The sequence below is a fragment of the Pipra filicauda genome, unplaced genomic scaffold (genome assembly GCF_003945595.2).
Source record: "Pipra filicauda isolate LSUMZ 115617 unplaced genomic scaffold, ASM394559v2 scaffold36_size6622888_pilon, whole genome shotgun sequence".
Classification (NCBI taxonomy): domain Eukaryota; kingdom Metazoa; phylum Chordata; class Aves; order Passeriformes; family Pipridae; genus Pipra; species Pipra filicauda.
In genome coordinates this window covers 3,730,608-3,755,080 of record NW_024104498.1, presented here as the reverse complement: position 1 = coordinate 3,755,080, position 24,473 = coordinate 3,730,608, and the positions used below count along the sequence as shown (strand labels likewise).

At 47.4% G+C, this 24,473-nt stretch overlaps 1 protein-coding gene across 2 annotated transcripts in view; it reads right to left on the bottom strand.

The window, feature by feature from the left end:
* Positions 1 to 1,414: 1,414 nt before the first annotated feature.
* Positions 1,415 to 24,473, bottom strand: part of DMAP1 (DNA methyltransferase 1 associated protein 1) — a 30,852-nt gene continuing 7,793 nt past the window's right edge. Inside the window, exons 4-10 of one of the 2 annotated variants that reach the window (XM_027747206.2) lie at positions 23,561 to 23,719; positions 22,250 to 22,417; positions 21,095 to 21,280; positions 18,193 to 18,264; positions 7,065 to 7,137; positions 4,938 to 5,221; positions 1,415 to 4,071 (exon numbers count right to left, since the gene is read on the bottom strand). In XM_027747206.2, coding sequence (XP_027603007.1) covers positions 4,015 to 4,071; positions 4,938 to 5,221; positions 7,065 to 7,137; positions 18,193 to 18,264; positions 21,095 to 21,280; positions 22,250 to 22,417; positions 23,561 to 23,719 — 999 coding nt within the window. In that variant the 3' untranslated portion in view covers positions 1,415 to 4,014. Of the gene's footprint in view, positions 5,222 to 7,064; positions 7,138 to 18,192; positions 18,265 to 21,094; positions 21,281 to 22,249; positions 22,418 to 23,560; positions 23,720 to 24,473 lie in introns of both variants that reach the window. The other variant, XM_027747205.2, reaches the window with a different exon arrangement.

Sequence of the window (24,473 nt, the reverse complement as noted above, 5' to 3'; positions counted from 1 at the left end):
TCATAAACCACAGCCTGCACTAGTGGCCACAGGGCAGCGTGGGTGGCCTTGGGCAGAGCCCTGCACAGCCCTGTGGCCACTCTCCAGCACATGTTGCAGGTGCCCAGAGGTCACACCACTCTGAGGGCAGATGGGGTTGGGGTCACGGTGCTGGGCAGGGGATGGCTCCCATTTTTCTCTGGAGCACTGCAGTGATTGCCCCAGCAAGGCCCCCATCCTGCCCCACGGCTGCAGGCAGCCAGCTGTCCCCGGCAGCTCTGGGACAGCCGGCACTGCCCCTGCACACAGCTCCGCACCTCCTCCTCATCCTGCACAGGGGGCTTCTTCACCTTCTTGACGGAGGAGGAGCTGGAAGCCAACTCCCTTCACTTTTTCTACTCCAAGAGGGAGACAGGAAACGAAAGAAAAACCAGGATCAGCAGGTGGGAGTGCCCGGTGGTGCAAACACACCCACCTGTCCCAGAGCCAACTCCAGGGTTCCAACAGCACTCCGGGCAGAGCCCAATGGACCACACTGCCCAGCTGAAGGGAGAGCCAGGTCCTTGCACCACGGGAGGGGCAGAGCTAATCCAGCAGTGACAAGGGGCTGGGATGGCACCCTCACAGGGGATGTCACCTCCCTGACATGGACAGGGCTTTGGGACGGTCAGGAGAAAGGGGCTGAGCTCTGCAACAACTCAGTGGCCCCAGGAGCCCTGACCAAGAAACCTGGCATGCACCAAGCCCTAAGGAGCAGGGCCTTGAGAGAGGGGCAGAACAGCTCTGTGCTATGGCCAGCTGTGCCAGGGGTCCCCACGGCACGGCACGACACCGAGCCCGCTTTGCACAAGGCACTGCAGGCAGAGGCCGGCACTGCACCAGCACAGCGACTCTGGTCAGGACCCCGCCATGCCCAGCCCTGCAGCCATCCCCAGTCCCCAAAGCCTGCAGAGCCACTGGCCCGGCCGGCAAACACACAGGGATGGACAAGCACCGACCCACTCTCTGGAAGGAGCCAGGCCTGCCCATCCCTGCTCCTCCATCCCTGCCAGTCCCGCACACGTTTGCTCCCGGCGGCAGCGCACGTCGTCGTGGGAGGCCCTGCTGCCTCCCCCGGCGGGAAGCAGCCCCCAGTTCCCGCCGGGCAGACGGCAAACAGAGCATGGAATTTGCACGGCTAAAAGTTAAATACAACACACACACGGATTTCGTCAGAGGCCCTGGCACCGCTGCCTTCACGGGATCCGATTAACAGGGAAATAAAAGGGCCAGAGAACCCACACAGCAGTGAGCAGATGCCCTATAAAAATCAAATACAGGGTAATCAAGGGGACCGAAAGGTACATTTAAAAAAACAAAAACCCACCCTGGAAACAAAGGAGCTGGGCTTTGTGGCTTTCCTGGGAGGGCTGTGGAATTAATGGGGAAGAGCACATGTGTTTGATAATCTTTATATGGCAAAAGACCCATCTTTCAAATATGTCACAAATTCATATTAATCACCTTCCTATTGCCTTCCGTGGCACAGCTATTCCAGTTGCCTCGGGCAAAATTGGGAACTGTCTGGTTAAAAAAAATGTTTTACATTATAATTTACAAGAGCTTACAAGTCTAGTTTCTTTTAATGGAAAGAACGATTAAAAAAAAGAGAGGAATATATATACACCCTGGTATATATACACTATATATATTAAAATATATATATATAAAAGACAGATATTGTAACTCCATCTGGAAAGAGAGAACGTTTGATCTTAACAATGTAACTTCTAGCTTTCAAACAGGCTCAGAAAACAAGAAGTCAGCAGGAGTTCAGATAAAGGAAGCTTAAAAGTCAAATAATTCTGACTCTGAACCCGAGACTTCTTAGACTCAAGGTCCTTTCCTTTACCCATTAATGGGCTGACTTGTGAGCTCAGGAACAAAGTGCTGCAATGTGAGGATTTCTGAGAGTCACTCATTACAGATCACTGAGTGGAGTCTGAGTTGCGGAAATCAAAGGATCCAATCTGGAGTAACTGGCTGAACTTCTGCTTGGAACTAATTTGTTCCGAGTTCGGCTCACCTTTCACCTCCTGAAGGCCCCGAGTAAAGTCCCTACCGGGGTCAGCCTCAAACAGCACTGGGGGGATCCCAGCTCCGCTTTAATGGTCAGCAATGGGCACCGCAGCCCCTGGGAGAGGGTGGACAGGCAGCCAGGGCAGGGGAGAAGTGGTGGACACAGTGGGGCAGGACAGTGCTGGGCTTCCCGCTGCCCCATGGGCTCTCACTGCTGAGACAAGCAGATGCCTCTCCCAAGCTGGGCTAACACACCCTGCTGACATGTCCCCCATCCCCACTGCTGGCCAAGGCGGGTGGTGGCAGATGGTTGTTGACACAACAGTATCTCAAAAGAGCCTGGTGTGCCTTTGCCCATCCATTCCAACTCCTGGAAATGAATCCAGGCATGTCAGGAAGGGCTCAGGAGTCAGGAGTCTGTCCTATTCCCAGCTTTGCCACTCACTCCCTCCAACATCTGGAGCAAGATACTTCTCTCCGGGGAAACAAACCTGGCTTCAGGGGAGCAGCTGGTTTAGAGGCTGAACTAATCCACGTTTAATCCAACATGTAGAGTGCCATGGACAGGCAGTGCTAGACAGCACAGAGGGATTCTCCAACTCAGAGGAATTTGAAGCGGGGAGATTAAATGATTCCCCCAAAGGCCCCGGCAGCTCAGTGGCAAAGCACAGGCTTGAACTCGGGAGCTCAAGGCTGGCGTGGCAGGGTTAAACCTCTCAGTTGCCTCCACAAGGGGAAGGGCAGGTGTCGGCTGCAGGAGGCGAGGGAGGGAATGGCCACCAGGGAGCACGGCTGTGCTTGCCCTCCAGAGCTGCTTGTTCCCACCCCCACAGCGCTGCCCCCGCAGGCGCCCCGGGGCAAGGGCAAAGTGCTGTGCTCGCAGGGGCTGCTCCCCCAGCGCCGTGTCCCGGCCCCGCTGCCTCCCGCGCTGTCCCCACTGCACCAGGGCCTGGGACACCTCGGGGCAATCACTGTGCGGGGTGGGGACACGTGCACGCACCCCACCAGTCAAACAGCCAGCGACTGCCCCAGCCACCCCCCTTCTCAGCCCTGACCCAGCCCACCGACCTTCCAAGGCCAATTTTCAGCCATGATGCTGCATGAGAGGCACCAGAACGGCTCCTGCCGGCTCTGGGCATGGCAGGGACCATCACCAGGACGTGACCTCCACTCAGCTCAGCCTATCCTTGGAAAAGCCGGCTGTGGGCTGCAGGTTGTTGATCTCTCCCACCACCACATTGCCCAACAACCGCAGGAAAGGTTCAGGGCAAGAACAGTGACAGGCCCTGCCTGACCCTCCAAAGATATCTGAGCCAGGCAGAACATGGTACAGCAGTCCCATTCTCCTCCTCTCCAAAATATCTCTCCAGCTGGGATGTAATTTCTGCCCCCCTCAAAAGGTAGCAAAAAATGGTCACAGTGTGAATGTGCTTGACCTTTTGTCTTGGACTAATCTAATTGTGTCGTCTTTGTGTAATCAGCCGGTAAAGGTCAGTGCTGTATTTAACATGGGGGCCCTTTAGGTACTGAATTTGCCTTGCAGTGAATTAACTTGATTATATTTCTTTCAAATATGTCAGAGACCAGGTCAGTTTAACCCTCTCTGTGCTGCCTGGGCCCACCCCTTTGTTTCCAATTCTAGGAGGTGGCACTGGGGAACAACGTGGTTAGAAACACATGCATGGGCTCCCTCGTCCTGCAGCCATGGCCGTCACCACCACCACCACCTCTTCCACCTTCCCAACAAGCCAAGTCCCAAGGGAGAGCAAGTGTGCTGTAAATCAGCCCGAAAAGTTTGCAAACCAGGACACTCCAGACCACAGGGAGAGAGGGAGGGAGGGAGGGAGGGGTGAGATTCCAGATTGAATGCAGTAGGGGAAAAAAAAACAATTCAGAAGACTCCTTTACAAACATGAACCTGTCTCAGTGGAACTCTTCCTTACGACTCCATATTGTCACAATCAAATAGGACATTACTCAAGTCCAGGTTAACGAGTCGCCTCTGCCGTTGACAGATAAGGTGTTCTCAATATCCTGCAATACATTATACATTTTAGAAAGTAAGGGTCTGTGCCGCTACCAGGGGCAGTGTGTCTGAGGCGTCGGGGATGCCACGGTGTGGAGATGGGCAGCTTTCATCAGGCAGTTCAGCTCAGCTGTGCCAGGGGACTGCACAGAGGGGAAAGCAGCCTCAGCTGATCCCCAGGCATACCCTTGGCCCTGAGGCAGTGGTGAGGGGCTGGGCAGCCTGCCCTCCTGGAGGCAGGGAGGAGAGGCCAGTGATTCACATCCTGCAGAGGTACATGCACAGGACATTGCCACAGGGCTCGCACTCAAAGAACCCCTAGGTCTGGCTTTTCTTTCTTGGCACTGGAAGTAGGGTATAAAAACACCCCTTTGCTCTTCAAACACCTCTCTCCTTCCCAAGCCTCCTGCTCCAGGCAAGGCTACTGCTTGACCCCAGAGTCTCGGGCAGGTCATGGCTCATCACCTCAAGACTGCTTTCCCCACTCGCTTCCCTCTGCTGAGCAACCCTTACGGGACTGTGTCTAGACGGAAAATGCCTCAGGCCTGCAGCTGTACTGTTGCTGCCCTAGAGCAAGCTCTCATCACCCAAAGCCTCGCTGCTTTGGTCCACGGTGGCACCCACGTCAAGCCATCTGCCTGCATGCAGGATGTAGAAAGCCCTGCTGACCCCACCTGTAGCACCAAGAACACTGTCCAGCACAGGAGACAATCCCAGAGAGCAGCACTGGGACTTGGGGGGGAACAGGCGTGTTCTGCTCCCTTGGACGCGCATGCCTGGAGGGAGAGCAGGGCAGCATCCCCAGCGCTCGTCAGGGCATCTGCGTTGGAGACCTGAGTGCTCCCTGTTCTGCCCCCCCAACCTTCCTTCTCACCGAGTTGGGGGTCAGTGGTGCTCCTACTACATCAATGATCTGGTCCTTGGTATCTCCCTTGCCCTCCTCGATGCCAAGCCCTGTCTGGCCATCTGGATGGGCACCTTCCACGCTGAGGGGGCCAATGCTCCCAGCTTTGGCCAGGGCCTCGTAGCGGTGCCGTAACATCTGCAGCTCATACTCGCAGTTGGCAAAGGCTTGTTTCAGCTCGTAGAGCAGCACCAGGTCGCTCCGCAGCTCGTTGAACATCTGCACGATCTCCTCTGTGGGCATAGGGTTGAGATCTAGGGAGAAAAAGGGGTTCTGTTAAACACCCAGACCTACAACCTTACAATGGAAAATCCCTAGAAAGGTCCTGGCTGCCCTTTCACTCCCACAAAATATATGCCAGGAGCTTCACTCCCATTATATGCATCAGTAGCCATCCCTAAGGGTTGCAGACCTGAATTTTCAGGCTGTCCTTTGGTTCTGGCCAAGGACTAAGGGTGAAATCTGCAAGTCCTGGACTCAGAAACTGAAGGATGATGGAAGATACAGATAAGACCAGATGGCTGAACCTTGCTACCCACTAGGTTACATGAAGGGAGCTCTGTCTTACAGAGATACTGTATCCACACTGCCGCAGAGGATAGAAGAGCTCCTGCTGTTCCCTACAGCTTTACCAAAAAAGGGTGGACAGGCTGAGCTCCCCTGCCTCTCTTGTCCTCCTCCCAGGGTAGGACTGAGGCAGAGAACTGCTCTACTGCTGTGTTTCAGACCTGTTTGTAGCAGGGACTGGCAGATCACCACCCCACGCCTTGCATTCTGCTGCACCCCACTATGCACACACACAGAGCCAGGAAGAGCTGCAAGTTCTGGAGAAGAAAAGAATGAAGCTCTGCACGTTTGCCCCGACATATGTCAATGGCCCCTGTCTGCAGGGCTGCCCACATGACCCCTTCCTGCCAGCAATGTGTTCACCCTCACAAAGCCCAGGTGTGGTTCTGCACTCAAAGACACAGCAGGGCTGGAGCACCAGGAAGCCCTCCTTAAGATATGTGTGTTCTGTAAGGCAGGAGTGGGGAATCAGGAACCCCTCCTTATCCTCATGGAAAGTGAGCTCTCAGAAGCACTCACATCCTTCCCCAAGGCTTCCCTCAACAGTAACTCCCTTAGTTTTACAGCAGAAAAGGGAAATCGTCCTGGCTGAGCCACTTTGACCAGCCACAGGAGGCCTTCAGAACTGCACACGGTCTCCTGAACAACACACAGAGCCATAGACCAGTTGACCCAAAAAACTAACAAGACTTAACAGAAGCCAGTGCTGGGAGCAAGCTCAGTAATCTCTTGTAAATCACTAATAAGGCTTTTATTTTTCTTCTTTTTCTTTTCTTTTTTTAAAATCCCCCCAGCCACAGCAGGGAGGGGGGACAGGGAAGGGATCATCAGGTGTCTAATCAAGAGGGACTGCATGCTGGGACCTGTAACACCTGAAAACTGTACCCACTGCACGGAGAGCAGCCACTGGCCATGGGCTGCACTTCTTCCCCTCTAGCTACGAGCAGGTATTGTATGTGTTCAGTGAACCCTTCTCTCTGCTGCTAAGACACTCGAGCTCAAGAGTGAGGGATGTGTGTTTACTCGCCTTTCAGCAGAGATGCTCCAGATTTTCACACAGCATGCAACCTATAAAGGGGGGATGAACAGTCCCAGATGCATTTTGGACTTGCCACCGTGAGCAGTAAATTAAGAGGAAACGAAGCTTAAAAGCGAGACAGGGCAGCCCTGAACAATGCATGTGCCATGGTCACTAACACACTTAGAAGTACCTCTCCTGGCAAGGCTGAGATTTGCCTTCCTAATACTGTGCTGCCTCTCTTGATGGTTAAAAAGGCCCAAACAAGAGAGAAACAAAGGCTCTTTTAAAAGATTTTTCTACTGGGAGGAAAAAAAAAAAACCCTGTGCATCTTGTTCTGGCTTTTACCCTCTCTTTTTTTTTTTTTTTAAACACATAAAATATTTTAAAAACCATTCACATACTGTTATTCAAGAAACTGGCTGTATTACTAGGGGAAAAAATAGCCCATCTCGAGAACAAAGGCTAGCTCTGTGTGTCTCTTTCTCTCTCGTGTGCCCCCTTTACTCACCTACTCCGAGTTCCATCAGCATCTGCTCCAGGGCTTTAATCTTCTTCTGTCCCACCGAGCTTGGCAGTTTCATCTGGAACACAAAGGTAACAGAGCCACACAGCTCAGAGATAGCCCTCACTCACAGCCGTCTAGTTCAAAAGGCAAGAGAGCTTTTCTTTTTATAGTGCAGGGGGAACAAAAAAAGAAAGGGAGAGAAAGGAAAATCAAGTGGTAAGAGAGGGAGACAGGGGCTGAAAGTTTTCAGACTAGGTCCGAGGGCAGGTATTGAAAAGCCCGGTCGTGAGGGCTTTTATTTTCTCTCTCGTGTGTGTGCAAGACACGCTGTTTTACAGTTTCCATGTGTCACTGAATTAACAACAAAAGTTCTTCTTGGCTTCAAACCCTCTCCTGCGGTGCCCAGCCCATCAAAGGGCTCATTTACACAGCAGCTAATGTGCAATGCTGCCCTACTTTATTCGCTTTAGCCGGCCTGATTAGACTCATGCGCTAACAGACTCACTTCTCCTTTTACCTGCTGAGCCCCAGACCTGTGGGATTCATTTACAGAGCAGGCTTTGTAACAAAGGGGAGAGACAGAGAGAGCACAGTTACTTGACTGGCGGAAGTGTGCACACACATTTACATCGGAGCTAAGGGGCTAGGTGAGAGAGGAAGCATCAGATGTGAGCTATGAAAGAGATTCGGAGCTGGCCAGGAGAGGAAGAATGCATACACTTAGCAGGGTCCTTCCTCTGCATTCATTTGGGCTCTAGCAGGAGTGCTAGCTGCTCAGACCAAGCATTTATTAGATTACCAGCAGCACAAATGCAGCTGGCACAATATGGCAGAGAGAGCAGGTTTCTAAGCCCTGCAGATACATCCAAGAAAAAATGAAAGCATTCAGCTACGCCAGCAGACACCCCATGAAAGAAATTATTCTCAATGTCACATTGCCAAACATCTTACTGCACCCAGGCATAGGCTGCCCCTCCACATCCAACCCTGGATGCCCATCATCAACCCAAGCTGCCCAGCAGGGCATTGAACAGTCAGGAGGCAAGAGCATCCTGCAGACATCCAGCACTCCACTTACTGATCAGTGGCCCAAACCTTGGCCAAACCAACCCAACACGGCTGGGAATGACCTGAAGAAAGAGACATTCTTCACTCCACCCTAAAATTGGCCTCCCAGGTGAGCTTCCTGGGGGATCCTGTGGTCACCTTACTTCCCGTAAGTCACATACTGGAGTCGCCAAAAACAGACAGCCCAATGCCAGTTTCCCGGATTAGACCCATCATTTCCAGTGTTCCCTGCCCCACACAAAAATGACAAGAGGCACCAATTGGAACTTCTTAACTTGGGGGACACAAAGAGTTAACAGAGCCCATTGAAGAGCTCTGGACACATAATACTCGTGTGATTATCGCAGCCCTGAGAGTCTGTCTTCACCCCTGCCCCAACACCAGCATCATGGTCTTTCTAGCCAAAGGCAGGATTCCCTTCTGTTTAACACCAGCTGACAGAAGCACGCTGGACACCAACCCAGCCTCAGGAACAAAGGACAAGAAACAGGAAAAGTTCATCCTTGGCTAGGCTAGGTGGACAGACAGGAGGTCTTGGTTTGTTGGTTAGAGGAAGAGCACAAGCTTTTCTCCTGGGAGGCCTCCATTAGCTCAAGGAACTACTGGCAACAGAAACGATTAACCTGGCAAAGCCTTCAACTGTGATGTTTTGCACGTCTGGCTCATGTCCCACAGGAGTCTGGTCAATGAATACTGAGCCAAAGTGTTCACTGACACTCCTGAAGATTAGAGGATGGAGCAGGGAGAGGCAGGACAAATTAATTTAACTTCAAAGAAAGGAACACTAGAGATGCTCAGGAGGAGTGGGGCTGGGAGTTTAGTTTAAAAACACATCAATTAAGCTTCCTTTTAATTCAGGCAGGAGGATCTGGCCTGCAAACACGAAGGCTTCATTGGTTTCTCAAAGCAAGAGTATATTTTAATTTTACCATCATTAAGAAAATGTTATGATTTATGTGGCTGCTGTCGGCCTAATATCTTTAGAATTTAGCTGGCTAAGCCAATTCATCTCTAAGACTGATGAAGGCTGATTGCTCTCTATGCAAAATGTATTAAAACTAAATGAGCAGTCTATTACTCAAACGCTGCTGATAATCTGTTAGCCAGGGTCCGTTAGCTGGGCTGCCTTGTTGCAAGAGAAGCCTTCATGCCCTGCACAGCTCTGATAAGCCCAGCCTTACTTCAGAAAGCCCTTCTCTGTTTTGGTCTTTTAAGCAGATGTCCAGAGAAGCACAAGAGTGCTGGAAGTGGTGCTCACTTGCCCTCATTCCCAAAGAATGAGGTAATTTGCCAGGACCACAAGTCCCAGCCAGTGGCCCAGAGAACAGCTCTCTGGCCTGAGATGTGGGCACTGGGACATGTGGTTTCTGTGGGCCATATCTCTGCATTAACAGAAATGCCACTCTGGGCAATATTCTTGCTTACACCACAGCTCCTGGCATTTTCTTGGTGTTGTCATGGATTGAGTCCTCTGCAGGGGCTGAGGAAAATTATGTTCCTCGGAGAATTCCAGTGAGCAACCACAGCTTCCGAGGTGAATGGCATTTGCCCTTTTCTTTCCTTCCTCATAGTAGACTATTATTGTTATTTATTATCTTTAAAGTCCCCATATAATAATAATACCTGGGAAACAGATTGCTCCCGTCAGAAAACTGATTAGCCGGGGTTTTTGAGGTTACTATATTTTGGATGCTCTTCTCCTTTGACAGCCTCTCCCTACAGTCCTCTTTGCAACACCAGCCTGTGCTTATAATTACACAAACGTAGCTTTTGATTTAAGGACTGTAATCCTTTGTCCCTGCTATAAACAACCTGCATTAAACACATGAACTGCATGTACCAAGAGAAAAATAAATAAAGAGCTACTGAAAATTGTGTGAGTCAACACCACAAAGCCACAGTACCAGAGCCTACCTGTGCAGAGAGGAGCCTGGGATAAGCAGAATCTACTGGCGTGCACTTGGCCTGGGAGGCACGGAATACACCGGTACTGACCTGCTCTGCTCTCCCCTGAGGGAGGAGGACATGGCTTGGGAGTTGGGCCATGCAGCTTAAATAGACCCAGAACCCACCACACAGAGACCTGGGGTGGGCCCTGAGCAATTCCATTTCTCTAGAGGGTCTCACCATGGAGTACCCTTGAGGTCTTGCATGATACAGGGTTTTTATTTAATGTTCGAGGCATTCCGCCAACAAAACCTTGCTAATTCACACTAATGACTAGGAGACCTACTGCAAATTAATTGCTAATTGGCAAAATTCATTAAATGAACAAACAGCATAAGGAATAACTGAAGATATAGCTTCCCCAAACAGACTTGGTTCATTTATTTTTGTGTGCCATTCAGTTTTCATGATTTATGCTAATACTTTTAAGCATAGTTGTAAATGTATTTGAATCTATTTTAGTAGAGTAATGAAGTCTAAGTAGCAGCAGAGCTGGCAACACAGTCCCCTGGTATGTCTTACAGCATCACCACCTGGTAGGTAGAGACTGTCATGGGGATCTGCAGTAGGAATGGAAGAGGTCTGCAGGATCTACAGACACACTCAGCTAGGTCCCTCAAGTGATTACATCTGTGTGGCCATCTTAAATGTCTTGCTCTCAATTAATCACTTTCTTCATAAATGCTCCTTTTCTGGTGCTTACAACTGCCCAGCCCCCCCATCAAAATCCTCTTTTGTGCTGAAACCTTTTGTTTGGTGTATCACCAAAATACAAGGTTTTTAAAATTAATCAGTGGTTATTTAAATATTTCATACCCCCTCCCCAAGCTGCACTTCATTTTAATTCAATTTTGAGATAACCTTTTCTTTAAAAATCAACCTTCCCTAACCCTAAACAATATGACTGTCCTAAAACTGATAATCCTAAAATCTCCACACATCTGACCTGTGTCTGTACAGCTGTAAACCTGGGGTTTTATGCACCAGCACCAGTATTGTTCAGCATTATAATACAGCTCACTGACATTGAAAACCACCTTCTTGGTGGATTTCAGCAGCAAAAAAAAAAAACTTTCTCATTAGGCACTTTCTTCATAGGTATCTTTAGAGCACTGAATTGTTTAGTGGGTTTCCAGGAAGAAGTGCTAAAGTTTCAGATGAATAACGTTTTTTGCATTTTCTGCCTGAAGGTCAAACTTTCCCGGGCTGCACGGCTCTACTCTGCAGGAGCAGAGAGCCTCCGCTCCTGCACAGTTTTAAGACTCAAGGAAGGAAAGAACCACATTAAGCACTTTAGTCTTAGCACTCTGGAATTTAAAAAACCCCAACAGAGAAATTCGATTTCGGATGCGAACGTGCACGTTTCTGAAACTCTGAGGTGCTTCACTGCTCGGAACTCGGGTGCTGGGGCGGGAGGCGGACGGGCACGTGCAATGGGTATATGCAAAAGTTAGAAAAGTGTGGAACTGCACAGGTATTCTCTGTCTCAAAGAACATACACGCTTCCCTCTGCCCCAGCTTACAGCTGTGGACTCTATGTCTTATGTCTGTGCCTGCTGATCTGTCACAGTAAGATTTGGGACAGGTAAAAATAAGGATTAATAACACTATGCCATCTCTAATACGCTATGTAAGACATTAAACACGCAGCCATCTCTTTGGGGTGGCACGTGACCACCAACTTGCTCCATCAGTGAGGCTTAATGCTAAATAAACCAATCTTTTAAAAAGAAAACATTACTGTAATAACTTATGAAAATGGTTATTTCAGGGGCTTTTTGGACTGAAGTTAAACAGACCTCACAAACCCCCAAATCAATTGTACACAAATATAAAATTCTGTACTTGAATCGTCCTGGTAAACTAAACCAGTTTTACAGAAATACACCTAGTGAAAGCTTTGTCAAGGTGAGGGAGGCCAACAGATTCCAGAGAAGCACAGCACATGTAGGCATATGGCAAAGTAGCAGCTCACTGATCCTATAAACATTAATGCCTCGTTATTCATCTGTAGCACTGATTCAAGAGGTAAAGCTAAGAGAGATCTCCTAAAGGAACCAAAGGTCCTGGAGCATCAATGTCACAGCATGATGGGTTTTCACCAGTGCAGGCAAGAAGGTATTCAAGGTTTTTATACTCTCCCACCCTTTCTCCCCTAGGAAGGGGGTACAGATAGCTTTGACACTACACAAGTGGCCTAAAATTAGAATTACTTGGAATCCACACAGTGATGGCTGAAAACCTGGAAAGCACCAGCTTTCTCCCAGTTTGACACACAGTTTGTGACAAGAAACAAGACAACTGAGAAAACAAGAAGAATTCACACCTTGCCAGAACTGCCTGCCATTTAGAAGATGGTCATCTTCCTGCAAGCAAAGCATTATCTACCACTTACAAATCCTGAGATTCCCTGCCCTCAAATACCTTTTGCTTTAAAAACAGCACAAGCCTGTAAAATAAATGCAAAGGGACTACAGAAAGTGTTTGTGTAAGGAAAAATAAGAAAATACATGGTGCAGAAGAAAGAGCTGCACAGGACTTTTTTACTGGGGGCTATTTTATGCTAAAAACGCATTACCAGAACGACACTATAGAATTTTGCTTTAAGCAGATCTGCAGATTCCCCCTGCAGTCCTACCCCTGCCTCTCACTACAGGCATGGAGACCAAGCTGAGACCTGTAGAGGTGGCTGCAGAAAACCTGACTGGCTGCAGCCCCTAAGCTGCATCTGACTGAAACAATTCCAGAGCACAGAAGCGTGTGCTGTGATCGCAGGGAGGGCCCTAAGACGGCCCACAGGAGGGGAAACTCCAAGGATACTCTCCCATAGTATAAGAACCTTTCGTGAACTTCCAGATCAGACACAAGAAACTGTAGCAAAACATGCATCTGGTCTTGATGTCGCTTTTCTCTTAAATAATTTAAGTGAATCTACACTCACACAAATACAAACCACTGTGACTAATTACAGTCCGATCATTATATTGGTTACCCTAATGAAAAAAAAAGTGATATATATGGAGCTCTGCACAAGTTACATACAATAAAATTAGCTAATGAATGGCACTCAGGACTGTGTCACTACAGGCACACAAAGGTAGTAAAAGCTTCTCAAATTGGGCCAGGACTGACAAACAAAGGCCTCATGCTGCATGGGCACTGTTTGGTACTGGATGATTCAACAGAAGCAGCAACACAGTATGTCCTTTCCAGAACTACAGTTTATTTTAAAGGCCCCATTCCTGTACCCAGAGTGCTCTCTTTACACCTGACAACCTACTAAGGCTTTGGTCCAGATGCTCTCCCACTCCAGTAACCTCCACGAAAAAGGTAAAGGATGCATTTTCTTTCAGCAAGTTAACATTAGGTGCCTTTCATTAGGCACCTAATAAACACTAGTTTAGCTAAGAACAAGAATGGAGGGAGAGAAGTGCTGAATTCACCTTCTGTAGTTCATTCAAGATTTTGTATCCTTTGCTGTTCCCTTTAAAAATAAATGCACCAATATTTTCGCTTTATTTCATTCTCTACAGGCAGGAGTTTGATTAGGAAATGCACCAGCACTCTCTTGGCCCTAATTAAAGGGCATATAATACAACAAATAGATGGCAATACCACAACATGAATTCGATCCAGCCTGCATCATTTGTTCATAACTTTTATTCACAGAAATGAGAATACTACCTCCCTTCCACACTTCTGTCAGGCTCCCCATGGAAATTACTCTTGCCCACTCTCTCGTAGAGCGCAAAACATACAACTTTGCTAATGAAAAATTGCTAACAGAAGCAACAAGCACATCTCAGCTAACTAATCCATGGGATGTCCAGACCTGGAAACATAAACTTTCCTAACTAATAAGGGTGTGCTGATCTCCATCAGATTGATGTCAGGATGCCTTGGAGTGCAATCAATACAAAACAAATAAATAATTAATTGCCCCAAGTAATTAGATTTATCAAATCCAAATAAAAATAACTGATATTTTATGGAACTGCTTCCAAAGCTGAACCTCTGAAGGGACAGCATTGATCACAGGAGGACAGACAGATGTTTCCCATGTTCACAGCCGATGAGGTCTGGGTTTGCATTAATGACAGGGAAGGAACAGAGCCAAGAGTCTCCGCTGCAGAGTAGACAGGCAGCGTGCTTGGCCATTTAATTACAGGTCAGATCAAATACAGAGAATAAACATGTCTAAACACATACACACAACCCCATCTTCCTCTAGAAATATCATTCACCTTGGAGGTGCAGTAAGTACTTAGTTCTCACTCTGAGAAAATAAAAAAAAAAAAAAGGAAAAACTCACACACGCTTTTCCCCCACAACCACGGTAAATTCTTATTCATTAATCAGTGCTAAAAAAAGTGCTCAGCGGGCTACTAAATATTTAAAAACTGTTGAGTGTGAATATTTGAATCAATGGATACTAAAGTTCTACTTGTAATTTTCCTTCCTCTACTTCTTTCTTAATTTGTTCAACTGGCAAATTGTCTACAAGATCCCAGTTAGCATATGGAGCCAGGTTGCTGGCTGGAAGCCTTTTCTGAGGGGAGGAGGCCAGCTTTGAATGACTAAGCAGGAACATCCCTCAGTCCTTTCTGCAGATTGAGAATTCTACAAACTCCTTTTCATCATGGAGTTTTGTCTTGTTTCCAGATGAGACATCACTCAATCAATTCTCTTTCAGTTCCTTTGTTTCCAAACCCATGACAACAGAGCAAGGACACAGATGTATCCCTCAACATGCAGGAGTTGGGACAAACATCCACCCCTTTCCATGCATCACCTTCCTTCTTAAAAGCACTGCTGCATAAATTCAACAGCAGTACCAAAATCATAAGTTAAAATTCACAGATAGGGCCAAGAGAGAAGAATAACTCAAAACACAGTGCAGAGATGTTAGGTATGCCAAAGTCAAGCACTTTAAACACAATGAAGTCAAAGACAAAGGTTAAACTTAAAAGAAAGTTGAACATGACATGCTACAGAAACACTGTGGTGAAACCAAAACAAACTCAGCTCTGCCCTACAGAAGCAACATGATGCCCAGATCACAAATGTGTGGTTACTGTTGGTTTGTCTGGGTCCTGGAAAAGATTCAAGTTCAACAGCTCCCATTTTCCTTTCCTTCAGGCAGATCCTCAGCAAAGGACTCCTTCCTCATAGCTCCCTGCTTTCGTTTAGTCTCTTCCTCACCTTTCCCTGTTCAAATTCCCTACCACCTTTCATGTCCTCTGGCTCTTTGGCTGTCTGCCCTCCCAGCTGAGCAGGCCTGGTATAACAGGACGTTTTCCAGAAGCAATAGTTAGTATTAATAACACATTTCTGATCTTATTTTCATAACACGGTTTCACTAACAGCAAAGGCAAAGGAACTCTTGAAAGGCTTGCCCCCTTCCAAAACATCTGCTGCTGCCTCCTGTTCTCAGTGGCACCAAGGCAATACACTGCCTTGAATTAAGAGGAAGCTTTTCATAATGCCCAGTTTCCCACTGCCTTAGAGAAACTTGCAGCCTGTGCTGTCAGGAGGCAGAGGGGAAATCCCACGCAGAGCAAGGCCACGGGGGCTGTGGCCTTCTTTGCCTGTGGCCACAGTCCCATGGAGAACAATGGGAGAGTGAAGCCACTCTGATAGAAGGCAGCTTGTCAAACTCACTGCAGAAGATTACTCTTCAGCGTCTGCTGAAGGAGAAACTTTCGGTTATGAAGAATAATGGCTGTAAGTGACCATTAATCCTAGGGGGGGAAAAAATAGTCTTCAAATTCAGCCTGTCCATAAGATTTTGTAAGCTGTAACGACAGGGGGAATTTGAAAAGCCAGGGCTATTGTCATAAAAACTACTGGGAACAAATTAAGTTGAATACGGATTCCTAACTTTTTCTTCAAGGACTCATTTCTATAAATTAATTTTAACTCAAGATTTCAGACTAATTGTAAATCCTCAGGAAAAAAAAAAAATCTCTAATCAAAGAGTAAGTGCTATTATCCTGGGGATGATATGGTACATTTTTCACACATGACAGAGGTTGAGCCCTGATCTCAGTGCAAAATCCAACTTCGCCTAACCAGGAAAGTGTAAAGCACAGTAGCAAAGTACAAAATAAAGGAGGACAATAGAAGCCTTTAGGTAGGGAACACTTTAGGTCCTCAGGTAAAAGAACTTACTGCAGGATATCACAAGCTTTTAGAAATCATTTTCCAATGTGCTAAGGGCAAAACATCTTAGGCTGCACGTTGCCAGAGTACAAGTTTCCAGCAATTCATCCCAATTCCTCACTTAGTCCCAGTCAGCTCCCACCCCGATCAATTCCACACCACTGGAGTGCAGAGGGTTTGCCACAGAAATCCCACAAGTAAAATCATTTGGATTAGCATGGATTGTCAACTCTACACCATTTAGCACTTCAGCACCTCTTACCAGTTCAAAAGGCCCATACTGACCTCACGTAATTAATTCTCCCCATCATGCATCTGTGAAGCAAGTGAGTCTAATAGCTCCCATTTTAGAAACAGTGAAGACTTGGATAAGGAAGCCAGGTGACTGGCTAAAAGACACAAATGAATTCATTCTGCTGGGTTAGAGGTGGGTTTCATGTTTTCAAAAAACAAAGTGTTGTTTTTTCACCTAGATCAGTGATTTACCATCTTTTTTAATTCACAAACCACTGGTACTTCTAATAACAGCATTTATCTCCTTAAAAATTTCAAGTAGAGTATAAGAAGTTGCTCTAGGTCATTCCAGGAGCTTGGATACCGCAGGCTAAAAGTTGCTGAATCAGACTGTCATGCCTCAGCTTATCACTGCATTTTGTGACCATTAAAGGGAACAGATAAAAGCATGTAGCACCCATTTTCATGAAGGCTGGGATTCGAATTGCCTGTTTGGCACACAAAAAGGCTGCTGGCTTTACCAGATGGTTCCATCACTGATAGGTTATTGCTCAGCTTCTCTTCCAGAGGGGGTAAAAAAAAATAGAAAAGATTAACCACTACTTATTAGTTTTCAAAATCCAAATCAATCTCCATAAATTACTCTATTTATCTTAGTGCCGGAGAACACATCTGCCACGTCTCCATAAATCTCAACACATGCACTGCAGTCTTGCTTGTCTCTTGACTGTGATTTCCTCCAGGCTGTAGCCCCTCACTCAAACAGGTAGCCTGCACATGGTGGCACTTGTACACTCCAGGGGTTCCTCAGCAGTGACCTTGCTGAGGCATCCTGCCTCTAACATGCACGTGCACCTCTATGTCAAAGCAGCATGATCCCAAACACATTTCTAGTAACAGCCCCAGGCTGTTCCCAGCAAGATCTGAAACTATTCTGACAACAAAAGAACATTCCATAAAAACAGTCTTTTAAATTACTATGCCAAGTGAGGGTGCCAGACAAGGAACCTACTTATCCAACTTTGCTATAGTAAAGCAACTAGAAATTAGCACTTGTACTGGGCACACAGGATTTTGCTGTCAAAACCCCTCTGAAAACGTTCAGTCAGCCAAGTAGGTTTAACTTGCTCAATATCTTAAAACCTGTGGCTAAGAGGCAGGTGTCAAGTCTTTTCTCAGGAGTATCTCTGCAGCAGAATGAACAGAGGGGCTTTTCCAAAAAATATTTTTTAAGGTAATGGAAATAGAAAGGCTAAAAATCATATGTGTTTATGTGTCTCTGTTTTTTTTCAAGACACGACCTGAACATCCGGTTCTTAGAGATGATCTTCACTAGATGATCTTTAAGGTCCCTTCCAACTCAAACCACTCTGAAAGCACTTCTCAGCTATTGACATATGTCCTTTATGAGGCCTACTAGTTTTGGCTGTGAGCTCTGTTTGGACTGGACAGCTCCATTTGGGTCTGTCACACGTGTCTAACAGCAGAGTAGGCATGCCAGCAACAAACACCAGCAAGTTCAGGTGCCTCTGCAAGGCAACGAGCTGCCTTTGACAGTGCCAGCATTCCAGGTTTCTGAGTTTCCACATTTATGGAATTCCTTTCTTATTTTAGAGGCAAGAACTTGACTTTCTTTAGCTATAAAAGGAGAACAGATGAGGAGGGAGACAAGACTGAAAGACATTAACAGAGATCCCACGGGACCAGGACAGCAGCCTACCCTCTGGCTTCGCAGCGTGACACCTGCAGATTTGAAGTCAGGAAACTTGATGCCAGCAGTCTCGGGAACAGCCTGAAAGAGATCGAAACAGGATGTGTTGAGGGAGGAAACACAAGAAACACAAGATTTCATACAGAGACTATCTGAAGGGGAAACACTGTTTCCTATGACGGAGAACCACCTGCCATGGCCACATGTCGGAGCTGAGGCAAGAGGAAAATCCCGAGCAATGGGATTCAGTGGGAAAATCCCAAGCAATTCACTGAGAGAAATACTCCAGTTCAAGGTATCTTTGGAAAGCTCAAGCATTTTTGGTCAGTTGGTTTGAATGCACTGCTCTGCACAGACACATACCCATCCACACAGAAACCCTGACTCTAAATGGTATTTATGCACATTTGCCCAATATTATCCTTATCTAACTTAGACCCATTTCACTGATCAAAACAGCCCAGGACTTCCCTAAATCTTGGCTTTTGACTGCGAACTCTCTAAGGAATGAGCTGAGAAACCTCTGATCTGTACAGACATGAGCCCACTAATGAGGATGCAATGACTGGCCCCCTCCAGGGAAGCCTGCTGTTCATACATGTTTTGCCATTTGTCCACTCATTAGACAGTTTTCCCTCTTACTTCACATTTTAGGCATAGCAGTAAAATGCAGCAAACTTCCAATGCTGTTGTCGCTAACACTACGGCATTTAGTTGCATTTCAACAAAATGGAAAGAAATAAAAAGTCTTTAAAAAGTCTGTGCTGCTGAGCAAAGCACAAGGTGAGCAAACCTTTAAACCAGGCTATCTGCAGGGCCCTGTGCACTGAATGGGGTGGGGTCCCCTGAATGGGTAAACAATACTCATGATTCAACCTAAGAATAGCCACAACCTCTGCAAAACACATGCACAACCATATTTTTCCAAAAGGAAGAGTCACCTCAGATCTCCCAGTTTCTCTAGAGACATCATTTGCCTTGCTGCTCCCACATTTCTCTGCAGAGAGGCCCTGTAGCTTGTTCTTTGTTCCAGACAGGGCTGAGACAAGCAGGGCTGCCCCAAGATCATAAGAGATGCTGAAGGGCAGTGACTTGATTTCTAAAGTTCCCTACCAATGAGTCTCACATCTCTATCAGCTATCTCTGTGTCCTGGTCTTGAGGTGGCCAGGCATTATTTCAGTTATCTGCTGTCGGTCAAATAAACAGAGGGCCCAGGAAGAGAGTCCAGGACCATGAAGGAAAAGGTATTCTCTAAGTACCAACAGGGCCCATGAACTTGTAGAGATCACTCTGGTCTGTGGTAGGATACAGCCTCCCTGTTCACATTATTAGAGACAAACAAGGTTGCAATCAAAAACCAATCCTCTCTGCTTCCTGTGGATGAAGGCTGGCTGTCATACTCCCCGAACTCTGTCCCTCAGCCTGTTGCTGAACACCCTGACAGAAGCAGTGAGGGTAAATCAGCATCGTTGCCTCAGCCAAGCCCACTCCGACTGCGCTCGGCACATAAGCAATTAAATGGGTTCTTTTGCCTCGTGTGCCTGTACAGCCTGTACATGCTGTAAACGCTTCAACCTCAATTGACTCTTTGGTAAATGATTTTCCTTTGTTGAAATGATGCTGATGCAGCTCCCGATTCAAATTCTTAGTTAAAATGCAATTTTTTTCTTAACATTTCCCGGCTATAGTTGGTAATTGACTCCTAATGGACTCTGTCATGGTTGAAATGATGCTAGTGCAACAACAGAAACTGCTTCTCTGCCCACCCTGGCGTGCCCATCCACTACGTGCCTGCAGACAGGCACCAGCCAACATCTAGGGGTGGACTCCCTTGCCTTGGCATCCTCAGCATCTTTCCAGCACCATTCTCTAGCCCTCTTTTTTCATTACCACCATCGATGAACTGCTTTCTTTAGAAGGAAATATGTCAGCTATGGCTGAGCTTTCCCAGATGAACCCTCAAGGGAATTCAAGGCACGAGGTGCCCAGTGATACTATATTCATCACATAGCAGGGACACACACGGGACACAACACACTGAAACAGTGTTTTGAGGAAGTGGTGGCCATTAGGCACAGTTCAAGAAAAAACTGTCTAGCATTCACTACTTCTCTCCCCTCCCTGTATAGAACCTTTTGGAGAAAAGTGCTCTCTGTTCACAAGGTGAATGGACAGGAATTCCCAGGGACTCACTGGAAACATCTGAGATTTTTTTTAACAGCCCTTTCCTACTGAAAGTGCTGAATTTAGATCAGTCCATGCTGTCCTCCTCTTTCCAGAAAGGGAAACTGAGGTAGCATCAAATGTGAACTGAAACCTGTGTTCTGGACTCCTTAGACTTCAGCTCAGCTCAGGGAGAAATACCAATAGGTCCCAGAATACAAGAGTCCCACAGCAGGGCTGCTCTGATCGCAGTTGAGGATCAGGAGAGGGGCATGTACTGAACTTGGGGAGATGCTGCTGAGACTCAGGAGATGGGGAGGAAAGGAAAACTTGGACTAGAAAAAGAAGGCAGGTGAAAGACAATGGGTATGTGGGCCAACCCTACAGAGCAGTAACAGAATACACTTGGGAGAAGCAGGGAGATAGATGTTTCTCCTTGCCATGATGCATGAATGGCTGGCATCATTTCATCTCGTTTCTCAGGGAAGGAATGAGAAACAAGACTTAAAGCAGCATTTTTCAAAGGGGAGAGAGACAGAGAGCACACCAGAGGACACTGACAATGGTTGTCTTACACTAATCTGCCTTCCAAAGATGCAACCAAAAAAACATCTGCCAGAAGGCAGCCAGCAGTTGCTCCCCCTGCCAAAAAAGGGTCTGATCCCTGTAGGGTTGCTGAAGAAAAACACATACAGGGGAAACTAAAAAAAAAAAAAAAAAAAGAAGGAAAAAGAGAGAAGTGTTTACAGGCTTCTCTGTCTCCTTCTTCTGTGGCAGCTTCTTCTTGGGAGCCTTGCGCTCGGCACGCCTCTGCTCAGTTGTGGTGTCAGCAGCTGTGATGAGCTTCTGCAGGTCTTGGGTTCTCTTTTCTCTCTCTTTCTTCCTGGTTTCAATTTTGCGGAGCTCCTGGATGAGGTATTCTTCTTCTGCCACCTGCAGACCAGAGAACGACAAGGCAATCAGAGAGCAGAGGAAGCCTGGCAAGTCAAGGGGGCCATCTACCGATTACAGCTCTGCCTCAGGCCAGCCTGGGAATGATTTTATGCTCCTGCTTCACAGTTTGGACTTGTAGAGCACATTATGCTCCATAACCTTACCCTGCGTCCATGGCAATGCCACTCTACAGTCTGGCAGGTGCTGTATCACCACATCCATGATGCACCCTACATCAGCATCCATAAATGACTAATCTCATCTCCAAAGAGACCGAGAGCACAGACAGATGGGTAAAAAAGTCCAAATACGCCATAGCTGCAAAATGCAGTGTTGTGAAAAGCTGGCTTCCCTTCCCAGACACAGCAAACTGAACCTAGAGCAGCTATGCCTAGTACTGACACCTGTCAATGAGGAAAGCACAAGCAGAGTAACTACATGCATGAACTTGTCCATAGAGGGAACTACTAACTGAAAAGGATGCTCTCCCCCAGCCTTTGGGGAACACACAGCTTCTTAACCTCTAAACTGTGGGACTGTTACATAGCTTCAGCAAAGAGGAGAACTAAACATACACATTTACAGGTTTTGATGTTTTCTGGCAAGACTTTTTCTCTCAAGGAAATAATTCTCTCCTCACGAGACTCTGGGACTCTTGAGGGCATTGATCTGAGAATTTGTTTCTATCCAGAGGACTAGTCCAATAAGTGTCACTGACAAGGTCCTGGCAGTTACCAGAGACCATAACTCCGCTCACATAGCCCTTTCTCCTATGTAGTCAGATTTCTCAGTTATTGTCCTTTTATACCCCTTAAATTGAAACTAATCCAAAACCAAAAGCAGTACTCAGGTATTGCTCTTTTGCTGTCCAGCCTTTCTTTTCCTTTCCCACCCTCTGGCCCATATCATGCACCTACTGACTCAACTTACAAATCTTTTGGAGGAGTGATGCTCTCTTGACCAAGTTACCTGCTCTGGTGTCCTATTGTAAAGCCTTTCCAGTTGTTCCTTCCTTCGTCTCTCATGGCCAGCATCAAAGACCGGGATTTTCAGGTCTGTGCCTGGAGCTGCACGAATATTAGCCAGCTTGGCACAAATGTGGTAATATCGTTCCTTCAGGTCCTCCACTGATCTTTTCTGTGGAAGACATCACAGGAAGACAACGTTATGGAAGTATCAAGCAAAACCTTGTGCAGTAGCCACTCAAGGACCGCTGGCTGAAGGATGTCAGATGCAAGACAAGACACAATGCCTGGGAGCAAGACCAGCAGGAAGCTTTGCCACTGCTGGAGGAATGACAGGGAAGGAGGAGTTTCTCAGTGAGTTGTGTGAATTAACTGTCATGGGTTCACAGCTACTGCTTTAAAAACACCACTCAAAGGGTCCAACTATTCCACTGAGGGTTTAGAGACAACACAGCAATGGAGCACCCCCAGATAAAAGGATGCAAAGAGAGTTGAGAGGAGAAAACCTTCGAGCAGGAAACTGCAACAAAGTCTCTGAGCTGCTCCAGACAATGGTCGTTCAAGCCACAACCAAGATGGTATCAGCTGCAACAATTCACTGCCCATCATCACGGAGCCTGAGCTGTGTTCCATTACCACAAGCACCAAGGGTGTCTGGGCTGCCCAGCTGGGCAGACTCTTGTTAGTTCACTTTGCTAGAGGCTCTTCATGTGAGCATTTCAGAGGGCAAGAAAAAGCTCCAGCATTTGGAGCTGTTCTGTACGAGTCACATCTTTCCCTACGTCACCAGGAAGCATGGAACCAGTAGTTATAGGACATTTAAGATTATGACACCAGGGTTGCATTTCCAGACCACTGGTGGTCCCTGTTTCATGGCAGAGATGGTGGAAACCCCCACCAGGTCAGACCATAAATCAGGAGCAGTACCAGCGAAAGTCCCAATCTCCAGCATTCGTTAGCAGACTCTTCTCCAAGGGCCTAGGCTGGAATCCAAAACACCTAGCCTACTCAGCTAAACAAACTCCCCAGCTGCCTTACCTTCAAGGAACAACGAGCTGTTCTCCTGGCAGGTGCAAACCTTCTAACTTTCTAATAAAACACAACAGGGAATGAGCACAAGTCACAGTGGATTTAATTACAAACAAAGCAAGCAGCAATGCCCTGTGCTGGAAATTCAATATTCCTTGCTGCCAATAATCCATTATTTTCCCCTAATGAAGTTGATACAAAGGGTAATTTGGTCTTTTAAGCGCAGAAAGCCCCGCACATGCCATAGCAGCAGGTTTCTAGGAGCACCTTGGCCCCCAGGACTCACCTTGAACTGCTGGTGATCGTAGCGGTCGTGAATGACCACGAAGCGCAGATCAAAGCGCCGAGCCAGGTCGAAGAGGTGGTCTGTCTCAGCTTTGGTCCACGCATCGTCGTGGAGATACATCTGGTACTCCTGCTCCGAGTAGACAGGTACCTGCACTGTCTGTGTAGAGAAAAGAAAACCACGGTAGCTCTCCTGCGGCACTGCCCTCCTCGCTGCCAGCTGGTAAGGGCCGGGATACCTGAGCCAAGAACATGAGCACGGCACTGACAGGAAGGGGCTGCCATGACCCTGAGCAATGAGTCCTCAGGGTAGGAAACATGACGAGCAGGCAGAGGACTTGATAAGGAGCAAATGTGTGATCCCAGGGCCATAAACATGACATTCTGGGGAGCCAACCAGGAACTACAACCTGGAAGGCTGAAACCAATTTCAGGTTGCTGACACAGGCAGAGGTCAGCAAGCCACATCCTGACTATAGGTTTCAAAATTATCAGGCCAACATGACAGTGAAACCAAGGTTCAGCCAGCCTCCCTGCATTCCTCCCATACAGCAACATCAATACCTTGGCATAAACTGCTTTGACAGTTGACTCTTTTCTTGGGTTGGGACACACTCACTTGTACAGGATGAACAGGAAAGGCAAGGAGCAGTAGTGCCCAGCCTTTTGCACACCTCCTGCTTTGATACTCAACCTGCTCCTTTCATGTTCCATGCAGACAGCACCAGGAAGATCTGAAATGCTGAGTACTGTACAAGCGAGGGCCATAAACTTGGTAAACAACTTTATCCCTCTCTTCCTCATCCACCCTTTCTCCAGCAGAGCCACAGGGCCAAACAACAGTCCAATTCTCAGTGTCCCAAGGTGCCTAAAAGGCCAAGCCCACACCACTGTCCTCAGCCTGGAACTGCTCT